Source organism: Vulpes vulpes, chromosome 8 (assembly GCF_048418805.1).
Source record: "Vulpes vulpes isolate BD-2025 chromosome 8, VulVul3, whole genome shotgun sequence".
NCBI classification, from domain to species: Eukaryota; Metazoa; Chordata; class Mammalia; order Carnivora; family Canidae; genus Vulpes; species Vulpes vulpes.
The window spans coordinates 82489231-82509812 of NC_132787.1; the positions used below are offsets into that span (position 1 = coordinate 82489231).

At 35.8% G+C, this 20582-nt stretch overlaps 1 protein-coding gene across 2 annotated transcripts in view; it reads left to right on the forward strand.

Annotated features, from left to right (window-relative positions):
* Positions 1–20308, forward strand: part of STRN (striatin) — a 90410-nt gene extending 70102 nt beyond the window's left edge. For both annotated transcript variants that reach the window (XM_026018917.2, XM_026018916.2), the window contains 8 exons: positions 4779–4954; positions 6870–6917; positions 7700–7821; positions 11045–11212; positions 12989–13129; positions 17574–17678; positions 18805–18891; positions 18998–20308. In XM_026018917.2, the coding sequence (XP_025874702.1) occupies positions 4779–4954; positions 6870–6917; positions 7700–7821; positions 11045–11212; positions 12989–13129; positions 17574–17678; positions 18805–18891; positions 18998–19167 (1017 nt within the window). In that variant the 3' untranslated portion in view covers positions 19168–20308. The remainder of the gene's footprint in view (positions 1–4778; positions 4955–6869; positions 6918–7699; positions 7822–11044; positions 11213–12988; positions 13130–17573; positions 17679–18804; positions 18892–18997) is intronic.
* The last annotated feature ends 274 nt before the right edge of the window (positions 20309–20582 follow it).

Consider the following 20582-nt stretch of genomic DNA (forward strand, 5'->3'; position numbering starts at 1 on the left):
GGAAAAAAGCCTCCTACCCTGAATATATATCATTCTTGTTATGTATTTTCTCTAGACATTTATCTCCTACAAGGTAATGTTTTGTACATTCAGTATTCAGTTAGGATTATCCACTTTACATTACTCATTTTGCTTTATTCTATTCCCCCCTGCACATCTGATTATCCATCTGGGATCACTTTTCTTTTACTCTAAGAACAGTTAATATTTCTCTTTGGTAAAAGTCTGCTGGTGCCCAGTTTCTTCAGTTTCTGGTTTTATTACATTGTCTGTATTTCGCCTGAGTGGGTTAACTATTACATCTGGTATTAAATTCCAGTTGGCAAGGGTTTTTTTGTTTTGTTTCATTTTTAAGCAATCTAAATATATAATTTCATCTTTTCCACTGTTGTTTTCTGCTAAAATCAGTCATTTCTATTATTGGACATTGAGTGGTAGTCTGATTTTTTTTTTTTTCTCTGATAATCTCCCTATGTCTTGAATGTCAGCTATAGCTTAGTTTTCTTTTTATTTAACCTTCTTGAAGTTCTCAGACCTCCCTGGCTTAATATATTTTTATCAATTTTGTGTGAAATTCTCAGCCATTTATCTTCAAATATTGCTTTTGCGCTTCTTTCTCTCTCTTTTCCTTCTGGAACTCTCTATTGTTGGGTCTTCCTTTTTTCTTTTTCTTTTATAAGATTTTATTTATTTATTCATGAGAGAGAGAGAGAGGCAGAGACACAGGCAGAGGGAGAAGCAGGCTCCCTGCGGGGAGCCCAGTGTGAGACTTGATCCCGGAACCCTGGGATCATGCCCTGAGCCAAAGGCATATGCTCAACTGCTGAACCACCCAGGCATCCCTAAATCTTTCTATATCCTCTCTCCAACTCCCTCTCGGATATTTTCCATCTTTTGTTTTTCATACTTTAGTCTAGATGTTTTTATGACCCATCTTCTGGTTCGCTAATTCTCTCTTCAGTTATGCATATCTGTAATTAAACCCATCTATTAGGTCTTACACTGTTTGCTTCTAGAATTCTTTTTTTAACTGTTTATAGATTTCTTCCAAAATTTACAAGGTTGTCTTTTTTCTTCTTGAACACATTAATTATGATTATGTTTCTGCTCATTTTCATTTATGCTGTATTATCCTGCATATGTATATCCTACACATGCATTTTTTTATGTCCAGATAACTATACTTGAAAAGTTGTCTGTAGCAATAACTTCAGGCCTAGAGTGATATCTTCCCTTAGGGAGCATATTTTAATTTGCTTCTCTCATATCTGTAGCCACTAGAAATCTGGATCATCTCATTCCATTTTCAGTTTTTCAGATAATCTAAAGCTGATCTGTAGTCTTTGTAGGGCTTGTATTCTTTTTTTTTTATAAATTTATTTTTTTTATTGGTGTTCAGTTTGCTAACATACATAGAATAACACCCAGTGCTCATCCCCTCAAGTGCCCCCCTCAGTGCTCGTCACCCAGTCACCCCCACCCCCCGCCAACCTCCCCTTCCACCACCCCTAGTTCGTTTCCCTGAGTTAGGAGTCTCTCATGTTCTGTCTCCCTTTCTGATATTTCCCACTCATTTTTTCTCCCTTCCCCTTTATTCCCTTTCACTATATTTTATATTCCCCAAATGAATGAGCCCATATAATGTTTGTCCTTCTCCGATTGACTTATTTCACTCAGCATAATACCCTCCAGTTCCATCCACATCGAAGCAAATGGTGGGTATTTGTCGTTTCTAATGGCTGAGGAATATTCCATTGTATACATAGAGCACATCTTTATCCATTCATCTTTCGATGGACACCGAGGCTCCTTCCACAGTTTGGGTATTGTAGACATTGCTGCTATATAAACATCGAGGTGCAGTTGTCCCAGCGTTTCATTGCATCTGTATCTTTGGGGTAAATCCCCAGCAGTGCAATTGCTGGGTCGTAGGGCAGATCTATTTTTAACTCTTTGAGGAACCTCCACACAGTTTTCCAGAGTGGCTGCACCAGTTCACATTGCCACCAACAGTGTAGGAGGGTTCCCCTTTCTCCACATCCTCTCCAACATTTGTCGTTTCCTGTCTTATTAATTTTCCCCATTCTCACTGGTGTGAGGTGGTATCTCATTATGGTTTTGATTTGCATTTCCCTGATGGCAAGTGATGCGGAGCATTTTCTCATGTGCTTGTTGGCCATGTCTATGTCTTTCTCTGTGAGATTTCTGTGCATGTCTTTTGTAGGGATTGTATTCTTATAGTTAACTCTTCTATCTAGAATGCAGCCCTTTGAACTTAAAACCTAAAAAGCAAGAAGGTTCATCAAGCCCCACTTTCTTGGCAGGCACTGAACACCAGTTTATATCTCCTTGCACTGCACAACTGTCAGAAGCACAGCTTGACCTCTCAGCCATCCCTATGGAATCACTAAACACATTCTGGGAAAAATAAGTCCAAATATTAGGCATTTTAGAATTCTGTCTTCCCTTGGATTATGGTCTGCTTTTTCTTCACTATCTTGCTGGTTTTGATTTAAAAATTTTTAGCTCTGCTTTTTTACTTGTCCTCAAGTGCATACTTGATCCTAATGATCTAGTCGATCATAGCTAGAAGCAGAAGTTCCCATTAGATAACTTGTGTTCTCTCTATACTAACCCCACAAAGATTTAGTTCAATATGTTATGGAACTCGGTCATGTCTCTAGAGAAATGTCATTTTTTTTTTTAACATATCTGAGTTAAAAAAAACTTAGTGTTATATCTGCACTTCTGAAAGTAGTCTCTAGTTCTAATAAACTTGTTGTAATCTATTGCTGTGTGACAAACTGCACCACTTAAAACAACATTTTTTGTAATTTCTGGGGGGTCAGCAGTCTGGGATAGTTTAGCTGTGTGGTTCTGGTCTCTCGTAGAGACCTGACAGTCCGAGACAGTCAACATGTAGTCAAGGGTTGCAGTCTTCAATGAAGACTTGACTTGGGGAAGATCTGCCTCCAAGCTCACTCATGTGGTTGTTGGAAGGCCTTGGTTCCTTCCTGGCTATTGGCTTGAGACTAGTTCCACACCACATGGGTCTCTGTGGGTTCCTCAGCATGGCAAACTGGCTTCCTCCAGTGTCAGCAAGAACACTTAAGATGCAAAGTTTTTGCTCTATGTTATTGGTCACAGAGTAATCCTGTGATGTAGAAGGGGACTCCACAGGACATAAATATGAGGAGCTAGGGCTAGTTGAGGACCATCTTAGTGGCTGTCTACTACATTAAGACATTCAGAAAGAATAGAATTGTTCTTATATATGGAAATCTTTCAGCTCTTTAATAAGAGCAGACAAGAGTCAACTTAGTTAGTTGCCTGCCCGGTCCCCCCCTACCCCCACAAGGATAACCAGCTCCAATTCTTACAGTAGTTCCTTGCATCCTCTGTTTTGTCTTTTTACTGCCCCAATTGTGACATGCTCTATCCAAATTTTTCTGCAAATTTTTAAACTTCTGGGTCCTAAGTTATAGTTTATATTAAGAATGTAATCTCTAAAGCCAGACCACTTGGATTTGAATTCTGACTCCTCCACTTACTAGGGGACAAGTCACTTAACTTCTCCTTTCCTTATATGTCTAGTCTATAAAGTGGGAATAATGTTAATTCCTTCATAGTTGTTGTGACAGTTAAGTGAGTTAATGCATGTTAAGATTTTGAAAAATATGTAAAATAATGAATAGTGCTTAAAATAGCAGCTATTATTAGTATCATTGTTTTTGTCATTGTAAGTATGGTAATATTTCTCCAGTGTTAACAGTATTTGCCCTACTCTTACTTAAACCTAGCATAATTGTTAGTTGTAAAGTTTGAAGAGTTCATATGTGGTGCTAGTGTAAAGTTAAACATGAACTTCTTTGGCTTTACCATTAGTTGGAAATGAAAAAAAAAAGTTGGAATGAGAAAAAATGCATTTTTTTAGTTGTTGGGATGAAGTTTTTGTGGAGAAAAGCAACATGACATGTTCTGCGAGTGGAATCTATTGTTTTGTAACATCTGATTGTTTCTTACAGTGTTAACATTTTATGTTTCCAGTTTATAAATCTTGTTCCAATTTCATGAAGAAAATTTGGGTCTTTGTAGAAAGTATTGAAAATCTCAGAAGTAGGGATCCCTGGGTGGCGCAGTGGTTTGGCGCTTGCCTTTGGCCCAGGGCGCGATCCTGGAGACCCGGGATCGAATCCCACATCAGGCTCCTGGTGCATGGAGCCTGTTTCTCCCTCTGCCTATGTCTCTGCCTCTCTCTCTGTCTCTCTGTGACTATCATAAATAAATAAAAAAAAAAAATTAAAAAAAATATTTAAAAAAAGAAAATCTCAGAAGTATGATTGTATTCTATAATGTTAACAGGTTTATTTATTTATTTATTTATTTATTTATTTATTTATTTATTTTTGTTAACAGGTTTAAAGGTAACTTAGTTTTTCAGCTCTGATCCCAGATTAGTTTCTATTCTATAATTTAGGTTGAAATCTTATCTTTTTTTTTAAGTCATCCTAGTGAAGATCTATTTTATGTTATTTTCTTTCAATGTTGAATTGTTACCTGTTTTCTTGTTACAGGATTCATATTTCTTCAAAGAAAAGCACTGTTGGCATATTAATTTTGTCTATTGATTTGATTATATACATTTAGAAATTATATTGTTTTGAAAGTTGCAAAACGTGATGATTTAATGACAAATCAGCAAGAATTAATGTTGAAATATACTTTTTTTCCTGTCCTGAACTAAATGTATGGGTATATTTCTTTTGTTTCTTTAATAGATAGCAAATAATAAAGATGCATTGAGGAAGACGTGGAACCCTAAGTTTACATTACGAAGTCACTTTGATGGCATTCGAGCCCTTGCTTTCCACCCCATTGAGCCTGTTTTGATAACAGCATCAGAGGATCACACATTAAAAATGTGGAATTTGCAGAAAACAGCCCCAGCCAAAAAGTGAGAATATTCTATTTTAACTGTATTTGAGTATTTTAATTATTAGTTTTTCAGCAGAAAAATGCTCAAATTATTTGCTTATTAAATTTCTCAAGTATCTCTTCTAGTTCTTTCTTCTTTACCTTGTCACATAATTAGAATTTTTTCCCTCATACTCACAATCTGATATTAGGTTGGAAAACTGACACTGAGAGAGAGATGGTATTATCTGATAATTTCCCAGAGCTTCTGAATGCTGTTTACAATCCTTATACAGTGTTTTAAATGGTTGTCATATTTGTGGAGTCCCTTATCTGTACTGAAGATTTCTACTGTTATAAAGAGGTGTAGGCATGTTCAGAATCCTCAAACCCCACCCCAACACCATCCTATTGTTTATTAGGTTTGAGCTTAGGGTGTGGAAGGGAAGGAAGGCTGATTGAGAGGGGTGAGGGACTTCTCTTTGGTTTTGTCTTTTTGCCTTGATCCCATTAGGCACTTTTCATACCCACAAAAGGTATAGTTGGAAAGGCAGCATTGTTGCTGTCACTTACCTGCCAGCTCTTGGCTTGGTCCCTTCGTTCCTCTGTAAGCATGAACAGACATGGGTTGGTATAGACGCTTTTATCAGTCACCAAACTAGTCTTAGCCCCACTTGCTGGGGTGCTTACAGGGAGTCCCTGTCCTTGTGTCCTTGAATCTGGTGGTCTAGAACCCAGCATGTGCCCACAAGGGCCTTTCTCCAGTGTCAGACAGTTTTATTATTAGAAGAGTAGAAATAAATGTGAACTGGAGGAGATTACGGAAGTTTTATTACTGATAGAGGATAGCTGTTGCTGAATTTGAGAGATCAGTGACATTCCCACTGTGAGTCATCTATAGACTATATAAAATACTTGATTTCTTGATTTATCCCTCCTCTTCAGATAGCTCAACCAGATCTTGCTGACACCAAGAGAATTCTTATATGGATCAGATATCTTCAGCAGAGAAAAATTATTTCTTAGTTATAAATTGTGCCTTTTGTCTTTCTATTTCTCTGGTTACAGTGTGCATCTCATTAGATCAGAGAATGTGAATGTCTCATATATTCTTGACTAAAACTTAGAAAAATATTGAAACAAGTTTCTTGCTGGTGATAGCTTAGTAATAATACCTTCACATGGTCTGTGACATTGACAGACATTAACATGGTCTGTTTACCTTGAGCTTAACATTTTGGAAATGCTTGAGGAGAGAAAGCATATGCCTATAAAAAGCTTCAATACAATATAAGAGATGGTAAATAGTTGACTTTAAATCCAGTTTCAATTTACAGTCATGGCCAGTATTAGGCAATGTAGAGTATCAATACATTCAGTGTTCTGAATACTGAATAAACTGATGACTGGGACAATTTGTCCAAGTATCAAAGACAGACATATTAGCATTGATGGAAATGCAAAGAAATTAAAGTACCATTTATTGAAATCCTACTGTGTGCATGGTTCTGTCCTAGGCTGTTTTACTTACAGAATTTCATTTAATCCTGTATTTGATATTATCCCAGTTTTTCTGTTTTGTTTTAAATAGAGAGGAATCTGAAGTTTCAAAAGAATAGATAAGTTGCCTAGAGTTAGCCAGTTATTTGAATCCAGAAATTTATCTCCTCAAAGCCCATGCTGTTTTCTGAGTGTGGTTCTCTCAAATAGTCAAATAGACTATGACAATGCTAAGAGCACTATAATCAGGTATTATTACTAAACAAGGATTTTGTTTCTTAAGGCCACAGAAATATGTGATTGGTGTCAGGTAAACTTTCCTAAGTGTCCTAGGTTGAGAATGGTATATTAGTACAGTGTTGGTATTTCTAAAGGCAATTTTGCAGCATATATTCATTAATACTGTTTACTACTGAAACTTGGAGTGGTAAAAGTCCTCTCTCTCTCTGATTTAGGAGTACTTCTCTTGATGTGGAACCTATTTATACATTCAGGGCTCATAAGTAAGTATGTGCTTTTTCTCTGTTTTAAGTCAGCATCACTGTATATCAGCCTGATTATTTTCTTTCACTTGAGTATTTATGTTACATATTTTTTGTATTTAGTAGCATTTTTGTTTGGTTTTGTTTGTTTTTTTTTCTGGCAAATGTAAAAGAAACTGGCAGATAATGCAATGTTAAAAACAACTTTATTCCTACCAGAGATCCTTGCTGAAATTAGATTTTATTTGGATGATGTTTAAAATGTTACATATCTTGTGCTTAAAATATGTTGATGCAATAAGGTCTATATATTAAAAATCCTGACCTTTTTTTCCCTTAAAGATAATCTAGGTAAAAATATGAAGAATTTTTAAATAATGATAATATTGCATGCTTTTCCTATTTTCATGTAAGCTTAAGAAATACACTAACTCACTTGATTTAGCACAGAGATTGGCATGTTTTTTATATAAAGGGTCAGATAGTAAATACTTTTTCAGCTTTGTAGGCCATATATTTTCTGTTGTATATTCTTGTTTTTAGCTTAGTTTAATTACCCCTTAAAAAATGTAAAAACCATTCTTAGCTTGAGATCTGTATAAAAACTGCCTGCCTTTGGCCCACCGGCTATAGTTTGCCAATCTCTGGTTTAGCAGAAAAAAAAATGAGCAATGCTTTTATAGTATTTTTATTCATTGTAAAAAGCAGAAAAATAGCCATATGAATAATTAAGCATTCTTATTTCTAACAAGTCCTATTATCAGATTGATTTTTGGGAATAGAAATTGATTTTTATCTCCCAGAGGTCCAGTGCTTTGTGTGGTAATGAGCAGCAATGGTGAGCAGTGTTACAGTGGTGGTACTGATGGACTGATCCAGGGCTGGAATACCACCAACCCCAACATTGATCCCTATGACTCTTATGGTAGGTGTTTCCCCGAAGATATGAAAGAATAAACTGTTTTCTTTTTACACATTTTCCATAGCATATACAAGGATAAAATGAGATATTTTTAAAAGTAAATTGGTAAAAGAGAATAAGGTCTTTATTTTCTTAAAAAGGATTCTTGCATTTAGGAATCAATTTGATATATAATGCTAAAAGAAAAAAAAAATGTTATTCCCAAAAAAGCAGTTTCTACCCCTCCCCTCCAAAGTTTTATTGATTGGAAATGCTGGCTTGATCGGCAGTTGTTTTTTTCATTTTATAGGCATCTGTACACTAGTTGATAGATTATTACTAATCTGTAATAATGTTTCATTACTATTGTTGACAAATAACTGAAGGAAAATGAATGTTGGCATCATCTTCTTGATCAATTATTGGAGTGTGTAGAGGTTAATGATGTCATGGTTTAAACTCCATGACACCAAAATACTTGAAAAGCCTTAAAAAGTAAGAAGTGCCCCTTTTCAGTCTTGGGAACCATGAAACATAAATCCACATTATAATCTATCACTATATGTTACCATTAATTAATTCTCTTGCAAAAACTGTCTAGGAATTGACTATTTTGGCTTCCTCTTACGTTCTTTCTTAAATTCTAGAATGAAGTGGAGTGTCATATATGTCCTAAAACCATATTTATTTTCATTTTCACTTTAGATAATTTTACTACCAAACCTAAGAAATTCAATAAAAAATTTTTTTCCCAACATTTATTTAATAAGCAGTTAACATATCTTTTGTGAAAGATAAACCCCCTTTGTGTTTTTCCTTACTTCCTTTATCTCTCTGTCAAGAGGATCAGTTGTCTTCATTCTGTCCCAGGCCAACCAGTTCTTCCCCTTTTGCTCTTGACCTCATTCTCTCTTGTTTCTGGTGAGACTGAACTTGATTCTCTTGCTCTGTTTCAATCTCATCTTAAGCCTTGCCCTCTTTTCTTTTTATCCCCTCAGCATATAAGTAAATTCAGGTAACTCCTATTGTGGGCAAAGGAAAGCCTTTTCTTGATTCCATTTTCCTGTGTGTGGCTTTTTCTTCATCATCTGTCTCTGGTGGTAATGACTAGAAAACGCAATCAGGAGTTACTAATTCCATGTCCTTTCCTTGTGCATCATCACTGTGCATTCTGTCATCTGGTTGTACCACTTAAATATGATAAGATTATCAGTTACTCCCTAATTGGCTGATCTAAGAAGTATTTTACAGTCTTTATTTTGCTAGATATATTGGCTATCTGAAACTGTAGATTATTCCATCCTTTTGGAAATGTGTCCACTATTGGCTTTTTTGACATTTAAGTCTGTGACAATTTCTGTCTCCTATCATTCCTAAACTTTTATTTTTCCCACCTTAGATATTGGCATTTATCAAGGCCCAGAACCTATTCATTCTTTGCTTTGTACACGTATTTTTTGGTAGACTGAATCTACTTCTATGGTTTTGCATGCTGTTGACTCATAAATCTCTTCTTTAAGCCTCACACTGCCTACAGAACTTTTCAAAGTGGCCACCTCATTGTCCATAAATTCCCCACAAGTGTTGTGTTTCTTCTCCCATATATTCTTTATTAGTGGTGGCACCACCAAAATTACCCAAACTAGAAACCTACAAGTTATCCTTTTTGCCTTGTTCTGTTTACTATCCACACCTTATTAATTACCTAGTCTTTTTTATATTACCCCCTAAATATTTCTTGAATTTACCCTTTCTGTTTTGCCTCTTTTGCCACTGTCCTCTCTTGGGTCTACATCATCATTCTCCCAGTCTACTGAAGCAGTCCTGTTACCTTCATCTTGATTCTCTCCAGTCTGTCTTCTGCACTACAGTGAAAGCTACCATATTAAATACTTAAACCTACTGCTCCTCGAAAACCCTTCAGTGGTTCATTTTGCTTTCAGAATAATTTCCAAGTACCTTAATATGTTGTAGAAATTCTACTTTAGGGGCACCTGAGTGGCTCAGTGGTTGAGCATCTGCCTTTGGCTCAGGGCGTAATCCCGGGGTCTTGGGATCGAGTCCCGCATGGGGCCCCCGCAGGAAGCCTGCTTCTCCCTCTGCCTATGTCTCTGCCTCTCTCTGTCTCTCATGAATAAATAAATAAAATCTTAAAAAAAAAAAAAGAAATCCTACCTTAATCTAGTTACTTGCATCTCTTCTACTTCCTGCCTTAAACTTCATGCTTCAGTAATGCTGATAAATTCCCTCACATGTCCTGCTTTCTGCCCTCTTATGATTTTGTTGGTACTGCCTTCTTTGCCAGCAGTGGGTTCCCTCTAGCTTTTGAGTGGCCAATGGCTATATATTTGAGGTGCCGTTCTCCCCAGGAAGCTCTCACTCACTCCAGTTACTCTCCATGGAAACTGGTGTCTGTCACAATTATTGTACTTACCACAGTGTCTTTTGAGACAAAGATAGTACTGTGTCTTAGTTATCTGGGTGGCCCCAGCACCTAGCATCATGCCTGACACATTGTGTCTTCAATAAATATTTTATGGTATGACAGAGAGAGGCTAGAGGACAGATAACATTATTGACATTTTAAGCCTAATGTGTGAGCCATCATGAAAGTACTGCTTCATAGAGTCACTGTGAGGAGTAATAAAGTTTCCAGTTTGACTTTTATTATGAAACGGTGGTAAGTGATCCTCCTTCCTCCTACTCTTTCCCTATTATACACATTATTACTGTTTGAGGATTTGGGGGTTCCTCTAGACCTCAGTTCCTGTCCACTAGGAATAGCAGAGGTCTGGTGCTCCCAGGAATAACCACCATTCATAGTAAGAAGGGACAAGAGTAGAAGTGGCCTGAGAGAGCCCAGGGGAGGAAGGATCCCTCTTCACTTCCTTAGGGAAGAGTGGTGGCTTCACTGAAGGTAGATAAAATTCATGTGATGTGTGTTAACCTGCCTTTTAAAAATCTAAACAAATAGAAAAAAAGGGAGAAGTGAGGGAAATACCTAATTTTTTTAAGGAGAGAAATATATACTTTAAAATTTTAACTTATAAACTCTAGACTCTACATTTGCATATTTCCAAGCCTATTTCTGGTTATAGCTGCATTTCAGAAGAATACTAGAAACTAGGAAGCATGTTTTATACTGTTCTCAGGTACTCTTTTCTGTATATTTAGTTTCTCTGGGACCTAAGTACCATTATGATTTTTTTTTTTTCTCTTGACTTTGCATTCTTGCTGTTTTGTACAGATCCTTCTGTTTTAAGAGGCCCTCTGCTGGGTCACACTGATGCAGTCTGGGGCTTGGCTTACAGTGCAGCACATCAGCGTTTGTTGTCCTGTTCAGCAGATGGCACTCTCCGTTTATGGAATACAACTGAGGTTGCTCCAGCCCTTAGTGTATTTAATGATAATCAAGGTACATACTTTTAAAAAATTATTCTAATGAATCTTTTATAAAACATCTAATCCAACAAGTAAGTAGGTAAATGATTCTACAAGCTGTTACAGTCTAAGTTTAATTTTAAGGGGTGTGTTTAAGCAATGAAAATATATTTGCTTGAATTTCCAACTTAGTGATTCTTAAAAGCACAGTATTTGGTGAAATAGCACACATTAAAAATTGTTTTAAAAAATCGAGTTATTATTTATATACAGTAAAAGCCAGATATTAAGGATACATTTTATTGAGTTTGACAGATACATCACTTTTCCACCTATCAAAGTCTAGAACATTTCTTTCACTTTTTTAGAGTTTCTTTATGTCCTTCCCAGTCCCTCTTCCTGTTCTCAGTCAGGGCTGTGATTTCTTTCATCATAGATAGGTTTTATCTGTTCTAAAATTTCATATAAATGAAATCATACAATGTATACTCTTCTTGTATCTGACTTTTTACTCTATAATGTTTCTGTGATTCATCCATGTTCTAGTAAGTATTTTTATGTGTAATAGTATTTCATTAAATCAGTGTATGCTTCTTTACCTCTTGATGGACATGTGGGTTTTTTCCAGTTTTTGACTGTTATGATCAAAGCTGCAATGAACATTCATGTATTTTTTATGAGCTAATAAAGAACTAAAAGTAGAATTGCTGGGTATTAGAAGTGGTATTATGCATTTATCTTTATGTGAAATTGCCAAACCAATTTCCAAAGTGGTTTTGCCATTTTATATCACTGACAGCAATGTGTGAGAATTCAGTTGCTTTACATCCTTAATTATTAATATCTGGTGTTGTCAGTATGTTTAGCTTTAGCCATTCTGGTGGGTTCTTAGCAGTATTTCATTGTGGTTTTAATTTGCATTAGTTTGGTGGCTAATTATTTTGAGCCTCTTTTTGTGTACTCATTAGCCATTAATATTTCTTCTTCTGTAACATACACATTTTTGAACTGTTTCCTTACTTTAGATTTTGAGCCAATTTATTTATGTATACATATTCTATTCTGTTTATAAATACACTCCAAATTTAACCAAGTTTTACCATATTCTAAATGATAGATAAAAAAAATACCTTCTTTATCCCTCTGGGTTCTGATGAGTTGCCTGCCTCTGATATTTGTATGATTCTACATATAATAACAATAATAATAATAATAATAATACTTTGAAATTAGAATTCCTAATAAGAAATAGGCTTTTAGGGATCCCTGGGTGGCGCAGCGGTTTAGCGCCTGCCTTTGCCCCAGGGCGCGATCCTGAAGACCCGGGATCGAATCCCACGTCAGGCTCCCAGTGCATGGAGCCTGCTTCTCCCTCTGCCTGTGTCTCTGCCTCTCTCTCTCTCTGTGACTATCATAAATAAATAAAAATTTAAAAAAAAAAAAAAAAGAGGCTTTTAAAATAAAGAATTTCCACGATGCCGCTTTAAACCTCAGGTTAGGTGGCAGCAACAAAACTTGTAGTCCATACATGTTTTCCATTTATTTACTTAGTAAAGGCTTGAATTCTATTAATATTTTAGCTGAGTAACAGGTAGAAGACCTGCTGAACAGGTAATAACAATAAAATAGGGCTAAAAGTAACAAAAGAAGTAATCTCCATTGAATGGCTATGAGCTAATTTTTATTCTAATGTTGAGTCTTCTTTACTTCTTAAGGAAATCTCGTGACTATTTGTTTTGCTATATTAATAAGGACATTTTCAAGTAGATCCTCTGAACGCCATTCTCTGAATATGTTTTGCATCTCTTAGAATTGGGAATCCCTGCCTCTGTGGATCTGGTGAGCAGTGACCCAAGCCATATGGTAGCATCATTCAGCAAAGGATATACAAGCATCTTTAACATGGAAACGCAACAGCGCATTCTCACTTTAGAATCCAACCCAGATTCAGGTATGTATTCCAACTTAGTCTTCGTTTGGATCAATTTTTTTTTTTAAGATTTTATTTATTTATTCATAGAGACAGAGAGAGACAGAAACAGAGACACATGCAGAGGGAGAAACAGGCTCTATGCAGGGAGCCCGACATGGGAATCCATCCCGGGTCTCCGGGATCACGCCCTGGACTGAAGGTGGCACTAAACCACTGAGCCACCCGGGCTGCCCTGGATCAAAATTTTAAGTTTTATCAGAATCATAACTGCCAGAGTCAACTACAAAAAATATTTGTTATTATAAAGAGTTCTGCCTTTTAAATCACAGAACACAGTTGATTTTAAGACTTTGGGCTGTTTATGAACATTTGTAACTGAACTATTCGGAATAGCAATTGAGCTATTCCAAAGAGGAGTCAAGTTTTATTTTATACCAAATGATTAGTTTTGAATTCTATTTGAAGAAAATAATATTTATTCTGAATATAAAGTAAGTCTTTTTCATTTCTCAGTTTCATTTTCTAAATCAACTTAATTTTGTATTAATAATGTAATTTGACATAGCCTATTAGAACTTAATTTTTTATTAGTAATGTAATTTGACACAGCCTGATTAGAATGTAGATCAAGTTTTGCCTTTCAGAATCTCAAATATGGAGCTTCTTATTGGATACTAGAAAATCAGGAAATAATTTCTCAGATTGTGAAGAAGAATCTTTTTGGTTTTTGGTTTTTTTAACCATTGCTTTCTATCTTCAGGCTTCATCTAGGCAGTGATAGTTTAGGTTGCAGTTGATAAAGAAAACTGTGTACACAGGTACTGTTTTAGTCTAAGAACTAGCTTTAAAAAGAATTACTGCAGTGTGCACATGTCTCTCTGTGTGTGTATGTCTCTCTCCCTCTCCCTGTACTCCTTTTCTCTCAAAAATTTCTCTCGTGTGTGTGTGTTTGTCTGTCTCTCTCTCCCTCTACTCCTTTTCTCTCAAAAATTTCCCTCATTCCGTTTTGGCTTTCTTCGTTTTCTCTTCCCAGTCCATTGTCCTTTGTTCTTTCCTGAGGTCCTGTGAGAATTGTTTGGGAAGTAGACATTAATAGAGTTTTGAACTATTTGGATGTAAAAGAGAGAGACAAAAAATAAGAGATTATGGAATAGGAATAAGAGAATTTCTTTTGCCAAGAAATACAAGTTTTAGGCTCTCAGTAAATTTAAAGCCATTTTAATTATATGACCTAAAGTTACAGGAGTAAAATACAGAAAACAATATAAAACTAAGAAAAATGTGAACATTTTGGAATTACCGCGAGATTGGTCTATTCTTTGGATGTCCTGAGTGGTAAATAATTGATTTTTAATGACTGCTATAAATTAATAAGACGTCAAGTCTGGTGGATGAGATGGATAAACTGAGCTAGGCAATCCCATTTTATCCCTAAAGCATATGACTAAAAAGTCATAGATCTTTTTGCCCTATACTGGAAACATTTTCTGAAGAAAACTGCCAAAGATGTTTTGAACAAAGGCAGCATTATTGGAGTAATTGATAATTATTTTGAGTTATAATATGTCTTGACATTTCCTAAATTATCAGTTTTATTACTTTAGAGTTGTATAAAGCAGATTTAATTTAGTCTTTTATTCCTTTCTACCATGACTACCCCTATTAATATTTGACTACATTGTTCTTTTCTGGAATTTAGCAGGTATTTTTTTTGAATTAAAGTTCTGACCAAAAACATGTTTCAAGGTGAAAGTAAATTTCTTATAGAGTTTAAAAGGGTGAAGGATTTTTGTTTTAAAAAATCAGAATAAACTAGCTTTCTATTCTTTAATTTCAGTGGTGATTTGACTGAAAAACTCATCATAGGTAGTTGAAGCAGGTAATTGAGTACTTTTGATCCAGTGAAAAGTAAAGTATTTCTAAGTTGTGAGCTGAATATGAATACTTGGAGGATTTAGATTCATTGTTAGAATGATGCTTGTAGGCCTTCAATTGATTTCTAGTGTTCTTTGCATTTTGCTTACTTGTCTGATTTACCATTAAGTGGAGACATGTCCTTAAAGGTATTATTAAATAAAAACTCTTTTACCTGCTTCCATCTTTTGATTTCTATCATAATTATTTTCTAAATCACAACACAATTCTCAGAAACCTCTTTCTCAGAATACATGGGATGTTTTCCTTAAAGTATTTTTTTTCTATTGTTACTTTCCTGCTAGATCTTACAGAGGATATTGCTCAATGGTGTGTTATCTCTGGAGGGGGGAAAAATCTAGGCTGACTTTTGAAACTAAACTCTTTGTTTAGGTCCATTTAAATTGAGTATAACTGACCCAGAGCTTACTCTACATGGTCAATGACTGTTTTTTTTTATTCTTACATAACAGGCTGGATGGCCCCTTGCCATTAACACTGGGAAAAGACTATCTTCAGTTTTTAAGATGTCATATTTTTAGGAACCACAAGAAAATCTAATAGAGTACACTTAATATTACAGCTATTTTTACCAAAATTATCTATATTTTCCATTATGTGAATATAAATTCATAATAACTATTCTAAGATTTAAAAAATTGTATCTCTTTTTGGAAATAATTTTAAATATTTGGAAAAGCTTCAAAAATAATACAAAAACTAGCCACTAGCCACCCTTCATCCAGATTCAGTTTTTAGCATTTTGCACATTGTGACATTTGCTTTATCATTCTCTGTATATGTATATAATTTTAGATTCTGAACCACTTAAGAGACATCATAACACTGTGTAGAGCCCTAGAGCCTTTAGCGTGTAATTCCTAAGAATAAGGACATTGTCGGGATGCCTAGGTGGCTCAGCGGTTGAGGGTCTGCCTTTGGCTCAGGGCATGATCCCAGTTCAGGGATCGAGTCCTACGTCAGGTTCCCTGTGAGGGCCCTGCTTCTCCAGAATTCTGCCTATGTCTCTGCCTCTCTCTGTGTCTCTCATGAATAAATAAATAAAATCTTTTTAAAAAAGAAAAGACATTCTTTGACATAGCATATAATCAAAATCAGGAAATTTAACAGTAACAAAATGCTATTGTCTAAATTATCATTTATATTCAAATTTGCTAGATCTCCCAATAATGTGCTTTATAAGAAGGTCATCCCTTCCTCTCCCTGGACCATGACATGATTATTTTAACTTTGATATATCTTTAGTGTTACCTTTATATATAGTTTTTTCCTTGAAAAAAAAAAGGGGGGTCTTAACAAAACTTACTAATTAAAAGGGTTTTTTAATGATTGATTTCCTTTTGATAAAAGATTTTCAGAAGGACCTGTGATAGTTTAGGTACCATTTTTGGCAGCAGTGTGATTTGCATGAGCCATCTAATATTGGTACTGGCTTTGTCACATGATTTTGGGGGAGTCACAACTTTTTCTAGACCTTGGTTCATACACTGTGATAAGGACCTAAGGACATGTGGCCTGCCTGTCTCATTGTGCATATAATTGAAATTCTTTAAAGTTACTATATAGTGCACATAATAGTCAGGATGCTGTTTTAAGATTCCAAACATGATAGCCTGTTAAATGATGACCATTTCTTTTTTTTTTAAGATTTTATTTATTTTAGAGGGAGCGTGTGTGCACATGTGCACACGCAAGTTTTGGGGGAGGAGTAGGAGGAGGGGGAGAGAGAGAATCTCAAGCAGAGTCTGCACTGAGCCTGACACAGCGCTAAATCTCACCACCCTGAGATCATGACCTGAGCCAAAATCAAGAGTTGGACACAACTGACTCAGCCACCCAGCTGCCCTGATGACCATTTCTATTACGAGAAAGAAATTGAAGAGGTCAGAAGCTCTCTTTGTCATATTTGTCTTCAGATGATAACTATGTGATAAAGAGCTCTGTATCGGGCAGCCCCGGTGGCCGAGCAGTTTAGCGCCGCCTTCAGCCTGGGGTGTGATCCTGGAGACCCGGAATCGAGTCCCACATCAGTCTCCCTGCATGGAGGCTGTTTCTCCCTCTGCCTGTGTCTCTGCCTCTCTCTCTCTCTCTCTCTCTCTCTCTCTCTCTCTGTGTGTCTGCCATGAATGAATAAATAAATAAAATCTTAAAAAAAATGCTCTGTATCTAGAAAGGTGGAGATTTAAATTTGAGTATCGTCTACATGTAAGTAATGATGGAACTTTATTAAAGCAGTAGAAGTATTGCAGATGATCAGAGAATGAGATATGTCAGTGACCCTAGGCTAAAGCCTGGGTGGCCCCAATTGATTGCAGGTGGAAAAGAAAATTCTCGTTTGTGGGTACTTCTGTATTTGTTAGTATGGTATTGCTCAGGCAGTTCTTTTCTAAAACATTAAAAATGAACTAAAAACAAATTAAAGTCAAATCATTTACTTTTTTAGTCTCCTAGGTGAATATTCAGTTCCCTTGTGTGAAGAAATTAGTAGTTTTGACTAACTTTGTTGCTCTTTTTTTCTTTTTTGCAGCCAGTTCTTCCTGCCAAATAAATAGAGTCATCAGCCATCCCACTCTTCCCATCAGCATTACTGCTCATGAAGACAGGCACATCAAATTCTATGATAACAATACAGGTAAGTGTTTTGCAAAGTGATCAGTGATAAAGCAAAAACAAAAAACAAAAAAACACAAACCCCACTATAAGTACGCTGATTTGGGTGTCTCTTAGTGGCTGCATAGTCCAAGAGTAGGCATGAAAACAGATATAGACACTCCCAGCTCAATTTCTGTTTAATCTGTCCAAATCTGCTAAGAACTAGTCTTCATGGTACTATATAGAATCATCTTGGTTTATTTAATAAGTAGATACTATGTTTTGTCCCTAGAGTCAAGATTATGAATAGGGATACAATGAAAAGGTCATTCAAATAGCAGTAAAACGGATCTCTTGCTGTGAATATATTGGGAAAAAGTAGAAACATGTTGGAAGTAGAGGCATATGATCATTCTATCATATTTTGTTTAAAATTGTTCAGTGTTTGCATAGCTTTAGTATTGGAGTTGGAAACCCAAGTCATTTGGTTGACTTGATTTGATGTCCTGTGGACAACTCTTTTCTGTATTATTATATGGACTGTCTGGTTCTGATTGATTTGAATTAGGATGTGTGGGCTTTCCCATTTTTTTATTGAATTGCATTTCACTAGTTTAAAAGAAATTCCTGAAGAGCTGTGTTGATAGGAGAACACTCCATATTATCAGCCAAATTTACCTGAGTATCTACTGTTGACTTTTGCTGACTTTGCTTAGCTGTGAGTGATGAGTAATTTAATATTTTAATCCCTTCCCATATGTTATTTCCACTAAAACTGTGGCCAGATTTTCTCTGTTCCTTTATCTTTGTCTCAGTCTCTTCTGTTCTCACAACCCATATAATTTACCTGTAGCTAAAGGATGCAAAGTAGCTGTTTAGTAATGTCTGAGTTAATGAACATGACTCGAAGAATATTTGTGTACAAATGACTTTTATATTGTTATTTGGAAGACAAAAATATAATCTGAAATTTGAGCTTTTGTTTTTCTTCATTACCATGGCTAGAGTGGGGAGGGAGACACATTGTTGAGCTGTGATGGAAAAAGCTATTAATGCAGTAAGTATTCAGAGAGGTGACTGGAGAAATCAGTGTAACGTGGTAGCTGGCGTATAATTCAGGATAAGGAAAACTATTAATAAAGAGCAATAATCTCTTTTTTCCAAAGGCAAACTCATCCACTCCATGGTAGCCCACCTAGAAGCTGTTACAAGTCTAGCAGTTGATCCTAATGGCTTGTACTTGATGTCTGGCAGTAAGTACATCAACTATGGATTACTTATTTATCCTTATCATTTTCATGTTAATGTAATATTTCCTTTCAATTTCTTTTCTTTTGTTTTTTTTTCCTTTTGTTGCAGGCCATGACTGTTCAATACGTTTATGGAACCTAGAAAGTAAGACATGTATCCAAGAATTCACAGCTCATCGGAAAAAGTTTGAAGAATCAATTCATGATGTAGCTTTCCATCCATCCAAATGCTATATAGCCAGTGCTGGGGCTGATGCACTGGCTAAAGTCTTTGTATGACACAATGCATCATCTTCACCTTCTAGTTCTTTATAAATAATCAACTGCACAAAAGAGATACAGAAGACCAGGGCAAGAATCAACCTTTCCTGCCCTTTTGTTCTGCTGAAGGAGCACAGAGAACATTTGTTAAAGTATAGTTTTGCAATTCGTATACTGTTTTCTAAAACTAAGGTTTGTTCAGGTTGCTGCAAGCTCAGCTGAATCTGTGAGCCTGAAAACTGTTTCAAATTTTCCCCCAAATAGGAGCTTTTATTTCTGAGGTTGTTCTAATTCGCTAGGCAGGCCTGAGCGAACATAAGTTTAGCCTGTCCCTATTGAGTAAATAGGGCATGCTTTAAGGGATAATTAAAAAGCTTGATGACTGAGAATGAGTAGAGGAAGAACAGAAATTTAGACCTAGTTCTCCCCTGAGAATCTTGTTAAACACATTAGGTAGTCAAAACAGTAATCTTTACCATATCTGCTGTACTAACCCCTATGTGCGTAATGACCAGGCAGTGTTAAAATGAGTTTTTAATTTAGCTCTCCTTTCATCTGTGCACATAAAGCACCTGGCAAAGCATTTTACCTATTAGGGGAAAAAAAAAGAAATGCAATAATATGTTAAATATATTATTATTCAGAAATACTAAACAAATATTTAGTTTGTAAGCAGATTTCTATATTGTATTACATTTTTGAAAATAGATTTGGTACCATTGTAAAGTTTAGCTGTCAAAAACAGTCACCGTTATGAATAGTTGATAGAGTCTGCTTTTACTAATGGGTTTAACTTATTCAAGTTTGAGATTCTGTTTATTTTTAAGGGCAGGCAGGGCATATCTTTATAATACTCTCTGTTAATTTTAAAATTCACTTTATTCATGTGATATTTATAGTACCAGAATGGTTATCTCCTATCGATGAAATCAGACCTTTCAGTGGTTGAAAAGTTGGAAATTATCTGTGAGTACTCACATTGGTCAAAACCCACAAACCATGCTTCAGATGACCTCTTGCTCTTTGTCTCTCATGTTCAAATTATCTGACATCTACCAAAAACAGTTTAAAGTTATTATGTTTTAACAACCCAAAGGGTTTGGTTAATGTCAGGCAGCTGTCTTTGCTGGACTAAATAAAGCAACTCTTTTGTACCCCAGAAGTCCTCCATTAATATATTCAATAAGGGGAATCTGGAAATCTGGATGGAAGAGTTTGGTGCATAACTTTGGCTAAAGAGTTCTCGTTCTCTTTCCCTTCCCCTACTTCTCTTCCATTCCTTAATTGGAAAACCCAGAGTGTTTTAATAGGCAATATATCAATATCATTTCTGGAGAATATTGTCATAAAGGACCAGGCTTCCCTGAGCTCACCTATCCTGTGACCTACATGTCTTGGGATTCCCATGACCCCACTCTTTGGACTGAATATAT